At 38.4% G+C, this 13,203-nt stretch overlaps 2 protein-coding genes across 2 annotated transcripts; one reads left to right on the forward strand and one right to left on the reverse strand.

The window, feature by feature from the left end:
- The first annotated feature begins 117 nt into the window (after positions 1–117).
- On the forward strand, positions 118–9,065 carry LOC113070976 (immunoglobulin superfamily member 3-like). The gene is made up of 2 exons (XM_026244328.1): positions 118–497; positions 7,722–9,065. The coding sequence occupies exons 1-2, from the start codon at positions 146–148 to the stop codon at positions 7,931–7,933; spliced, it is 564 nt and encodes a 187-aa protein (XP_026100113.1). The 5' UTR covers positions 118–145; the 3' UTR covers positions 7,934–9,065.
- A 2,778-nt stretch (positions 9,066–11,843) lies between these two features.
- On the reverse strand, positions 11,844–12,608 carry LOC113070978 (gastrula zinc finger protein XlCGF49.1-like). The gene has a single exon (XM_026244330.1). The coding sequence runs from the start codon at positions 12,606–12,608 to the stop codon at positions 11,844–11,846; it is 765 nt and encodes a 254-aa protein (XP_026100115.1).
- Between the last annotated feature and the right edge of the window lie 595 nt (positions 12,609–13,203).

The raw sequence follows: 13,203 nt of genomic DNA on the forward strand, positions 1-13,203 counted from the left end.
TTTTCAAAACCCTGTCATATTGCTTGTGACAATCAACATAGGATCTTCCTTTAGAGGTGTCTGTATGTTTTTTCTTGTTGATTGATCTTTGAATTGTGTTTTAATTTAAACAGAAAGTAAACTGCATGTTCAGAAGAACAATCGGATGATCAACATTACAAACGATCAGACTTCTTTCACCATTGACTGTGTCATTGACTCACAATCCAGTGATGCGTCTGTCTTTGAGGTCACCTGGTTCAAGGTTCAGGAAGATGGACCACTCACCATGTTCTCTGCCAGGCATGACGGTACCTTACACAGTGCAATTCCTGATAAAAATCTTCTGTTTGGACGACCACTTGCCACACACTATAAACTGACTGTGCTACAGATCAGCCCCACTGATATTGGGCAGTACTACTGTCAGGTTGAGGAGTGGCTTCTAACTGCTAACACCTGGAAGAAATTGGCTTCAGATAAATCTGGAGAGCTCTCCATCTATGTTCACACTGAAGGTAACTATCCAGAATGCACCATGTTTTTAGAGAATCAGTGGTGGACGAAGTACACAAATCAAGTACTTGAGTAAAAGTACAGATACGTATAATAAAATATTACTCCAGTAAAAGTAAAGTACTCCTTTTTCAATTTTACTCAAGAGAAAGTACAAAAGTACTCGATTTTTTATGTACTTAGGTAAAAAAGTAATGAAAGATAGATGTTTGGAATTTTATATAGGCTACTAAATTTAATTTTATATTAGCAAATATTTTTTATAATCCTACTGCTCAAAATACCTGGGATTTTTCCCAAAATAACCACTATATGTAGTCAAGATATATTTTTGTTGTTGATATTGACTACGCTGATGAGAGTGATGTTCACTGTGAAGCATACACTGTGATGTACCTGAGAGAAAACAGAGATGACCATCTGATTTTCACCAGTAAGAACAAAGTATTTTAAAGTTTGTTGTTTTACAGAACATCAAAGTTATATATGACATGATAATAAGGCCTGAAGTTAGGAAGAACATTTTGGAAAATATAATTATATTTTCATAATGACTTTTTCCTTCTCAAACCTTGTCTGTGGTTTAAAAACACCCCTGGCCAAATGGGGTGCATCTCTTTGATAATTACTGTAGTTACCATGTTCTGAACATCACATCCTTCCTTTTCTCCCCAGATGTAATCTACATATCAATCTACATGTGTGTATATATATATATATATATATATATAGGTGGTTGAATAAAAATATTTGGACATTATTTATAAATATTACCTCAACTTAGCACCAGCAAGCTTGTTAGCTAGACATATTTACTTTTTTTCAGTACGGTTATGAATAAACATTCATGCCTGTCTACTCGTCTAGTTAATCCAAACAATATAAATATGTATAACGTTACTGTTGATAAACAACATAAAAACAGACGTCACATAGGACATGGATGGTAGCATTTTAATAAAACTGTTAACATTATGGCAACGGGGAATTTTAACGTGCACAAGTTATTTTTTATTTAATCTGCGTTATTTTAATGTGTGGGTTTTTTATTTTATTTTACCTAAAACACAGAGACGCTGATTGATGTGTCTGCATTCGTCTGCATTCGAGCATTTCAGTGGACTTAAATAGATTATTCTTTACAATGTATTTAGTTCCCAAACAACTGACAATTTTGACCTAAATATTATTTTTAGTTGCAATTAATTAATCCTAAATTTCGACATTAATAACTTACTTTTAGCAACATCAGACGCAAGCGCGCTCACAAGATCTCCCAGTTCTTACTTCTGTAGACTCGCACTAAACGGATTCATTTGAAACAGTCAGTGGTCGACTCCCTAGAATAGCTGCAATCGGATAATTCTAATTCGTAAATTAATCATTTGGTGCGATTTGCGATACCGATTTAAAAGTTTATTTTGAAAAGATTCAGTACGTTCGTGATGAATCAGACACCGCTTCTGCCGTGTTGGAGCATGTGATATATTATAGGGAGTAATGATATGTTTTATGAAATGTAGTGAAGTTAAAAAGTACGATCTTATGCTTTGGAATGTAGTGAAGTAAAAGTAAAGTTACTCAAAATAAAACTGCTGCAGTAAATTACAGATACTTGAAAAATGTACTTAAGTACAGTAAACGAAGTAAAGCTACTCTGTTACTGTCCACCACTGTAGAGAATCCCTTCTGTATGTGGCCTTACAGTATTAACTAATCCAGATGATCTATCCCACATATATTATAACTGCCACTCCCATTAATTGGACTGGGATGGGAGACCCAACTAGTACCCCAGAATAAAGATATACCCCACGCTAAGTGATAAAACAACTGAAGGCTGACATAACAAAAGCAAGATAAACATTTATTTATGATAAAACCAACCATTAATGACAGTAATACATCAGAAGCACTTACATGAATTCTCAGAGACCAATATTCATATGAAAATCTACACTAAATAATGTTGGGCCGGACCACAGTGCTCAATTTTGACAGGGATCAACCTTTAATTCACCATGAGTACAAGGCTCCAAAAAGGTTCAGCACACCAATGACAGAAATCGAGGTTACACTGCATCAACCATAAAGTGCTTTGCACCAGCCAGTGCACACGGATGAAGGACGCACAGACCTGGTATAATGACAGGCTACACTTTAGGCTAGACCGCCCGCACCAACACACAGCAGCAACACACCCTGTAACGCCAGCACAGTCTGTAAAAAAAAAAAAAACATGCGATATACATATACTCCATTTACCTGCCCCTTATACAAAATAAACCATATAAAAATCACCCCACCACATCTCACGACTCACATCAACACCAACGTGAGTAGCTTCCACGATTCAGTTACTGGTGACCACATGCACACATGCACCTCCACACGTGGGACGCCAAACACCTGGCTGCCTATACTCACTTATACTCATGGTTCCACTACCCTCCGTTTCCTGTCTAAGCCGCCAACAAAGCGCAAGATCCGCCCTTAAGACCTCCTACATTTAAGCCCTTACTGCTCATTCTTGGGTCCTAAAGTCCCACTGGCTACATCTACCCCCCTTTTATAAATATCACCGTCCCGGTGACCATGCTCATACTGCCGGAACCAACCACCACATGTGGCAAGACATTAGACAATACCGTAGCACTGAAGACTGCTTGGACTATAGACTTCTCCACTTGTAACTATTGTTACACCACCGACCAGGGTAGGTTAAAAGGATTAGGATGGTGATGTGCTGTTGCACGTGAGTTCGCCTGACCAATTCCAGGCCCATCTCCTCCTGTACAACCGAGGGTGTTGAAGGGTTATTTTCCTGGGTCACTGGTGAATGAATTACCCTTTGTAGTGGGATCTCTTGTCTTACTATTACCCAGTCACCAGACAACTCTTCATACATTGGCATGGCCGAGTCATCAGGGACAGTACTATCCTCTTCTAAGGGTGCAACAGTAGACACCATTGGTGGGGGGGGTGGGGGAGTTCACCTTGGGTGGAAGGGGTCTTAATTCGGTTCGGTGAATATTTTTCTCTAAGCCCGCCTGGTCTCACGGCTTGATTTTATACAATGTCACCACGTCATCCAGACACCGAACCACTACATAGGGAATGGAGTCCCATATATCTTGGATCTTATGTCTACCTTGGGATGATTAGGGACAGTGTTTGGAACACCACGTCCCCTACAGATGGCTGCCACTTCTAAGTGCTCCCGAGCATCCTTATAGACTGAAACCAAGTGTTTCTGATGTTCATCGACCCAATCGCTTACCCCTCCCTCCACTGACTTATCCTTCTCCACACCAAGGAGGGAGTCTATTGGTAGGTGGGGCTTACAGCCACACATTAGCTCGTAAGGAGAATTTCCGGTAGACTGGTGAACCGTGGTGTTGTATGCAAATACTACATGAGGTAAGTGGACTGGCCACCGCCTCTTCTTTGTTGCAGGCAGTGTGCGCAAAAGATTGTGCAGGGTTCTGTTGAATCTCTCACACTGTCCATTGCCTGCTGGGTGATATGGACTTGTGCAAGACTTTTCTATCCCATACAGCTGGCACAGATGTTTGAGAAGTTCTCCCTCGAATTGTTTCCCTTGATCAGTGTGAATACGTTGCGGGACACCATAATTATAGAACCACTTTTCTGTCAGTACTTTGACCACCGTTCCTGACTTTTGGTCTGGTGTAGGGAAAGCCTGTGTATACTTGGGAAACACATCTGTTTTTCTACCACTGTTCAATGTCTCGATGCATAAATGGCCAAAAACCACGCTGTTGGACCAGGCTGGTGGTACGCTCCACCCCCTGATGCCCATGGTTATCACGCAGAGTAGTTAGCACCTCTGTCTGTAAAACTTGTGGTACCAGCAGCTACAAGCATGGCTCCCATCCTCCAGGCTCATGGGTGGCACGATACAGCACCTCGTCTTTCTCCTGGATCCGGGCCCACTGTCGAACTAACTCCACAACAGTGGGTGGTTCCTGTGCTCGCTCAATTCCTGTAGGGGGTACGCCTGATTGCCAGTAGTGTCTAAAGACACTAATCACTGGATCTAAAATCTGCAGACTTTTCAAGTCCACCCTTTTCCGGTGGGGAATGGCCTCGATGGAGGAAGAGGTGGTCAACCATGACCTACCAGGCTCCAATGAGTGGCTTTGGATCTCTGCGGGAATAATAATTCCAGCTGCCACCTCATCCATCGAGCAAGGGGACGGATCATCTGGCAATCTTGATAGGGTGTCCGCATTTTTGTTGGTGGACCCTGGCCTATACACCACTTTAAAATTAAACAAAGCCAACTGTGATGCCCAACGCTGTTCTACAGCTCCAAGCTTTGCTGTTTGAAGGTAACAGAAAGGGTTATGGAACCCCAATGAGATATTCTCAAAATTTTTCAATTACAGCCCATTTCAGGGCAAGTGACTCCAATTTCATTGCTCTATAGTTGGACATGTTCTTTTCTGTAAGTTGCAGGCCACGGCTTGCATAAGCTATAGGGCAGTGTTGCACCCCCCTGCTCCTGGGACAACACCGCCCCCAAACCCAAGCTACTGACATCAACCTCCATTACAAAGGCCTGCTGAAATCCCCATATCCCAAAACCGGTGCACTCACCAGCTTATCTTTTAATGTCTTAAACAATTATTCACAGCTCCAATCCCAGTAGCTATGCAAAGAGCTGCCAGATCAAGATGGAGATGGTCTTTTTCGCCATGGCTGCAACTTTGACACTAGTTTGTGGAGGGGGGCTGCATATTTTGCGAATCACTCAACAAAACGACGATAGTAAGAGGCAAAGCCTAAAAATTACCTTAGTTGCCCGACTGTTGTTGGGGTCTTCCAATCTTTGACCGGACTGATTTTATCTGGGTCTGTAGAGACACCCTTAGCTGATATTACATGCCCCAGGTACTTAACTTCTGACTTGAAGAAATGGCACTTACTGAGCTTTAGCTTCAGCCCATATTGCCATAGTCGGTCCAAAACCAACTTCAACTGCCGTAGGTGCTCCTGGAAAGAGATAGAAAAAAATGACCACATCGTCCAAGTAACAACGAATGGAAACTTTGGTCGCCATAAAATCCTCTCCATTAAGCGTTGGAAAGTCCCCTGCACATTGCACAAACCAAATGGCATTCGATTAAATTCACAGAGGCCAAATTGGGTACAAAACATCATTTTTGCATTGTCAAATAGCGTTGCTCCAGAGAGTGCATCCAGTGACTCTTCAATTCTTGGTAATGTTAAAGCATCACGTCGGGTTTTAGCGTAAAGTTGACGATAGTCCACACAGAGGCATGCACTAAACACACAAATGCTGGAGCGCGCACCAGCCAGTGCGCACGGATGAAGGCACACACGGAACCTGGTATAATGATGGCCTACACTTTAGGCTAGACCGCCTGCACCAACACACAGCAGCAACACACCCTTTAACACCAGCACAGTCTGTTAAAAAAAACATGGGATATAAATATATTCCATGCGTAAAGCAGGGGACCATCTCAATGTCTTTTTGACTATACGCACCTGGACACGAGTTTACTGTTTACCCGCCCCTTCTACAAAATAAACCCGATTATATTCACCCCACCACATCTCACAACTCACGTCAACACCACACCCTTTAAGGAAAGCATACTGCCGGCGTTACACTCCACAACACTTCCACCATTCAGTTACTGGTGACCGCATGCACACATACACTTCCACACGTGGGACGCCAACACCTGGCTGCCTATACGCACTTATACTCGTGGTTCCACTCCCCTCTGTTTCCTGTCTAAGCCACCAACAAAGCGCAAGACATGCCCTTAAGACCTTCTACATTTAAGCCCTTACTGCTCATTCCTGGGTCCTAAAGTCCCACTGGCTACATGTAAGCGATTTGATAACTACCACTGGTCTTTAGTCACTAAGTTATTCTGTCTAATCAGACCACCCAGTCAGATTTAAGGGTTAGGTTTAGGACTAATATCAGGTCTAGGGTCTTGCACACCTGGGGATTCCAGGCACTGGACATTTTTTTATGTCAGTTCAGTTCATGGAGCTCTTTTTTCAAAGGATCAGATGATCTAAATCTGGAAAAGTTCTTTATTTTTTGTAACTGATTTCAAAAAAGCAAACCTTCTTATATTCTAGATTCATTGCACACAAACTGAAATATTTCAAGAGTTTTTTAGTTTTAATTCTATATTATAATAGTTATAATAAATAAATAAATACATACATACATATATTCACACATTTTTATATATATATATATATATATATATATATATATATATATATATATATATATATATATATATATATATTCTAAACAGAAATGTTCAAGTTCTCCAATTATGCACTCAGTACTTGGTTGGAAATGTTTACACAAATTACTGCATTAATGTGATGTGGTATGGAGGTTTTTAGTCTGTGGCACTGCTGAGGCATTACTGAATTGCTTTGATAGTGGCCTTCAGTTCCTCTGTATATTTTGTCAGATGTTACTTATCTTCCTCTTCACAGTACCCAATAGATTCTCTGTGAGGTTCAGGTCAGGTGAGTTGACTGGCCAATCAATCGCAGTAATATATCATGGTCATCAAACCACTTGGAAGTGGTTTTGGCACTGTGGGCAGGTGCTAAAGTGTTTTTTGAGATACTGAACTTTTTTATTTTCCTAAGCTGTAAATCATAACCATCACTTCATCTACAGCGATATCATTGACTTGATTGCAAATAAATGCACAGACACTATTTAAACTGAACAGAGATGACATACCTGAATTCAATGATGAACTGCCTTAACTGTCATTTTGCATTATTGAGACACTGTTTTCCAAATGAATGTTGTTCAGTGCTTTGACGCAATGTATTTTGTTTAAAGCACTATATAAATAAAGGTGATTGATTGATTGATCTGAATTAAAAAATAATAATAATAATTTGTGTGCACTGCATCTAGAATATAAGAAAGTTTGCTTTTTTTAATTAAATTACAAAAAATAAATACCTTTTTTCATGATATTCACATTTTTCTGAGATGCACCTGTACACATTTTGAGTAATGCACTTTAGTTGTAATTGACTAATCACTCTGGAGATGCAGGAAGTGACATAATGACACTAACACTAACTCTAATAGTATTTTTAAAATCACTTAAAGCATGTGTATCCATAAATCTTATATCTAAAAGCTAATTCTAACATTTAATTGGTCTCCTCAGGTGATTCTGAAAAACAGACAGACCCGTTGGGAACAGCACTGGGAGTCACCATTCCTCTGATTTGCTTTCTTGTTTTGGTCATAATATTGTTGTTGATAAAGGATCACAAGAGGAATTCTGAACTGAAGAAGAAGAAAGAGTGTCTGTGGGCTGAAAATAACCCCCTTACTCCTCTACCTGAGGGGACTTGTGTTGCAGAGGATCATTCCTAGTATTAGTGCAGTAATACGCAATTACATACACAAAATGTTGTTACTGAGGGATATCTATTTTCAAAGTTAACTTACCCCTACATTTAATGATAATGTATTTGCATTGCTATAAATCCATTTATTATGAGGCAAGATAAGAAGAATATTTAAACCAGTGTTTTTGGTTTTGTTTCAGGGACTTGATTTTACATACATACTAAACAAGAGTGTTTGTTTATATGAGCATGACAGATGTAACAGCCTTGTCTTTACAGTTTGAGCATCTCTTGAGTTTCGATTCGTACTCTTAACTATTCATTAATCTCCTGAAAACATATTTCATGTATCGTAGGTTGCATTTTACCTCGCTTAGTTTTGCTCTTTGTTTTTTGAGAATGATATTTTTTAATGCAACCTCTCCATGCTAATTTCTGCTGAGTGAAAGAAAAAAAAAAATGTGCCAGCAGTTTGTTTGTTTGCACAGTCTTCGAAGTCAACATAAAAACATAAGAAACATGTTTTCCAATTTGTATATATTTTTTTTTTACTTGGTTTTTGCAGTTGTAATTGCATATTATTATAGAGTTCACATTTGAATTGTGCTGTATACATAACATGGCTATAATAAAACTGAAGTTATAGTTCTGATGATGCCATATTTTCAATTGAATGCAGTTCAGTTTATGACATTTACTTTTTCACTCGTTTTACTTATTCATGGGCAGTTCAAAAGTAACAGCAATCACCGCACATGCTGTGTAGACATTTCCATGGTAGACGGGAAGTCAAGATGCTCTGAGCAGATCTGTTTAGCAATCACTATGCAGTGGTTGTGGGGTTTTTTTTATTTAATTTTTTTTGCTCAAGACTGTTGGGCTGATCTCACAATGAAGTCAAAGAGGAAAATGCTTTCTTTGCAAAAGCACGGCGCATGACTGAAACCACTAAAAGACATTTGGTTTTTAAAGCCAGTTTACTGTCACTTTTTTGCCATGGGAACCCTGTACAGAAGAAAGCCATGTCATGGTTTATGATAAATGTGTGTAGTTTTTAAATGTGTTTTGTAATCGATTTTAGAATCTGTTTAACCCTTTTCAGTCAATGTACGGTACTGCACCTAAATAAAAGCTTGTCTGAGATGTCAGCCCCACATTCGGACACACCTTATTTAGAATTGTAGTTTTAGATTTTTAATCGTAAAATGTTTTTTAGAAAATATATTTCATATGAAATGTAAAAAAAAAATTGTATTTGGTCAAATAGTTTTTTTTCTTTTTCACTTTTTACAACCTTTTACACTTTTAGAGTCTTCTTAAAAAAAAAAGAGAGAGACCAAACATAAGTCTGTTTTTCAAAGCATTCAAGATTTGCTACAGTTGGATTTGAAAATGTTCTATGCTCAAAAATTTACAATAGACAATAAATGGATTATAACTACGTTATATATATATATATATATATATATATATATATATATATATATATATATATATATATATATAAAATAAAAATATATATTTTTACACTGTTATTGTCTTTCACACACTACGACCCAAAAAATGTTCCAGTATCTATACGCTTTTATATGGTGTAAAAGAAAACAACTTTTCATGTATTTCACACAGCACTGTATCTGCAAATTTAGTTATAGCCACAAACATGTTTTCTGCATAACCACATTTTCTACTTCTGCTTATATCTTTTTGTTGAAATACTTATATAGTTTGTTTACAAAATAGAATCCCTTATGGAGAGAGACTATATAAGAACCTTATGTTCACACACAAAAAAAGTTATATTTAAGACGTTTACTTCACTTTGTTTCTCAAAAGAATCTTGCATCATACTGAAGGTATGGATACACATCACTCTCTAGTGGTGAAAAGTGTCCTCACAGCATCCAGTGATTTCATACCATGTTATACAGCAGTGGCTCCCAATCCTGGTCCTGGAGAACCCCAACACTGCACATTTGAGATGTCTCCCTATTCAAACACACCTGATTCAACTCATCAGCTCAGCAGTGAAGACTCCAAGACCTCAAATGTCTGGGTCAGATAAGAAAGACACCAAAAGTGTGCAGTGTTGGAGGTTCTCCAGGATTGGGAACCACTGCTATACAGTCTGCATCACATGTGCAATGGAATCTGCTACTGCAGGTTATGACTACACAAAGGTTGTTTGCTAACTGTGATTTATGAGCTAAATAATTAAAGTGATTCATTTAGTAATGTGTCTCCTTATAGTGTAACCAACATCATGATATTCCATTCTCTTTTATTAAAGAGGCCATTTTTGCTTAAGGGCCCCAAAGAATGAATGTCCATCACCTTACCATTCACCCAGCGCCATCTAGTGTTGTAACCGAGCAATAACATTATAAGGGTACACAAGAGACACACTATTCGTTGCTCATAGTTCAGTTAAAGAATCGGAACGAGGCACTTGGACAAATGTTAACTCATTGTATTTAACATAAAGCTGTTTGAACATAGCAAAGTTTGAGTGAGGGCAGATAATCACCATCACCACCTACTTTTAAAACAATTTTTTTTTTGTTTGTTTGTTTTTATTGTTTTAAAAATAAACAAAATAAATGCCATGCATTATATGCTCATGCCCTAAGATTAGACAACATGTTTAAAATGATGCCACTGAAAATGAAACAGGTCACAGTTCAAAAGTTTGAGTTAGTTTTTTTGTATTCAACTGGCTAAAAAAGTGTTTACATAAAACTGTGTATAGAGTTGAAAATTAATTGTTTCTTCTATGTTTTCTCTGTCAAAAGAACCAGAAAACTGGTTGTAATTCTGTCACAGATAACACATTCTGCTAGGATATGATGACACCCAAGCAGATGCAGTCACAGATGCTGCCTTGTGTGGCTCTCTAACAGCATACACATAATAATAATAATCAAGTTCCACTGAAAACAGGAACAACCACAGAAATTCATTTAAACAATATTTCACTTTTTTATTTTAAATAAATGTTAAACATCTGTTCTGTGCGAACTGTATAATCAAACATTTTCACTGCAGAATACATTGTGGATTATGATAACCCTGCATGGATTGTCCAAGCATCTATGTATTGTCGATTTATATGCAAGCATTTATATATTCTCTATATTTGTCAGTTGCATGTAGCTGATTGCACACCTATATTATTACTCTATTACTTAAACATAAATGTTACAAATTGTGCATTATGAAATGATTTGTGCATAAGGCTTGGCCCGTTCTGAATGTTTTTTCCACATTTTCTGTGCTGATATCTGCTGAATGGCTATTACATTCTTAGAAGCAAAAGCCTTTCATTACCGTGAAGCTTTCTGAGGGTTTGTCTCAATTCTCTTACAGTTTCAGATATAATACGTGTAGTAGTAAGTTTTAGTATTTTTGATGGGGTTTAACAACTGAAGAATTTGTTCCAAGTAAGGTAACTGTATGCAGTAAAAGTATTCATCCCCTGTATCTTCAAAGCTGATAAGATATAGAATTACACCACTTTTTGATAAGATAAAAAAAATAATAATAATTACATTAATTTATATGTAAAAAAAAATGTGCAAAGGCATGTTTTTGTACAACTGTGCATGGTCTGTAAGACTGTATTGCATGCATGCAGAGAATTATCTTTATTATTTTACAAAACTAAGAGCAGATGAAAGCGTATTTTATGTCATACATCACAAATACCGAAAGACATTAAGTGAATGTTATGTCTGTCAATTCTTAAGAGCTTTCGGTTGTACTCCTAATTTTGGCTCTTGTTTTGGAGCGTGTGTTGACTTCTGACGTCGAAGGCGTTGGGGACACAGCAGTATGCAGCTCAAATGGGGGATCGTCTTCCTCTTTTACTTCCCTGTCCTCACATCCGTCCATCTCTGTCTGATGTTTTCTGCAGTGTTTCTCAAAAGTGGACATCTTCACAAAGATTGTGTTGCACACCTTGCAATGGAAAAGCTGCTCTCCGTTTGCAAGTGCAGTTTGAGCTGCAGATAGGAGGAATGAGCGAAGGCCCCCGAGCACATGCTACAACACAGCATCCCGCTGCCCTGGTGGCTTTTCTCGTGTTGTTTTAGCATGGACACAGACCTGAAGCCCTTGTTGCACGTGGCACAGGTGTATCTTCCCTCTCCCAGCTCTAGAGCCTGATGGTTAAGCAGGTGGGCTGACGTGCAGAAGGCCTTGCCACATTTCTCACACTTAAAAGGGCGCTCACCTGTGTGCAAGCGCAAGTGTATAATAAGTCCGGCCTTTTGTGTAAAAGCCCTTTCATACTGTGTGCATTTGAAGGGTTTTTCACCAGTGTGGAGCCTACGGTGGGTTTTCAGGTGTGAGGCACGGCCGAAGCACTTATTGCAATCTGGGCATTTGAAGGGTTTCTCACCAGTGTGGATGGTCTTGTGGCGCATAAGCTGGGACGATTGCATGAACATTTTGGAACATGTACTGCATTTGTACTTCCTCTCTCCGCTGTGCAAGCGCAGGTGCAAGGCAAGGTGAGCCGACGAGATGAAGGTCTTGGAGCAAAGCCGACAGGTATGAGGCTTCTCCACAGCATGGGTGCGTTTATATAGAACCAGGCGAGAGGTGTGCAGCTGCTGGTGTCTGGTGAGCATGGATATCTGGGCAAAAGATTTGTCGCAAAGGCCACAAGGATGGGATCGAGGCTTGGAAGAGTGAGACATGTCGGATGACTCAGAGCAGAACAAAAGCCATCACACCTAATGACAAGAAAACATTAATAAAACTTATAGTTTAGTCTGATTATATGCTGTCACACACAAAAAATTTTTTTTATGCCAAATAAATCTATTTTAGTAATTCAATATACCACTTGCTAATTCTTTATAATTATTTGTGAAATTTATTCAATTTCTAAAATAAAATTATTTTTACATCCATTTTTATTTTTCAGTGTACAGTGAGACATTTATTACAGGTGCAATTAAAGGGCAGTATTGAATGGCAGTCATTGCCTACTCGGAATGGGGGGGGGGAGAGAATCCACATATTTATTCTAAATAAACATAATAATAAAACATAAAAATAAAAAATAAAAATGCCTCTTGTAGTATAACTAATTACATATAATTAAATATGAACTGACAAGTCCTTTCAATAAGCTCTTGGTTAAAGTAAGGACTTATATAAAATTTTTGAAAGCAATATTTAAATATCAAATACATTATCATATGGCCTAGCTAGAAGATATTTACCAGAGCCTAAACTTTATGCAGGGCTCCTACAAGGGTGAAATGTATTTTTCCTGGCATTTGATGT

Source organism: Carassius auratus, unplaced genomic scaffold (genome assembly GCF_003368295.1).
Source record: "Carassius auratus strain Wakin unplaced genomic scaffold, ASM336829v1 scaf_tig00005557, whole genome shotgun sequence".
Taxonomy (NCBI): Eukaryota; Metazoa; Chordata; class Actinopteri; order Cypriniformes; family Cyprinidae; genus Carassius; species Carassius auratus.

Coding starts and splice junctions, on each gene's coding strand:
- LOC113070976 (XM_026244328.1), top strand. CDS start 146: ATGATCAACATTACAAACGATCAGACTTCTTTCACCATTGACTGTGTC. Junction 498..7,721: donor CATCTATGTTCACACTGAAG/GTAACTATCCAG, acceptor TGGTCTCCTCAG/GTGATTCTGAAAAACAGACA.
- LOC113070978 (XM_026244330.1), bottom strand. CDS start 12,608: ATGTCTCACTCTTCCAAGCCTCGATCCCATCCTTGTGGCCTTTGCGAC.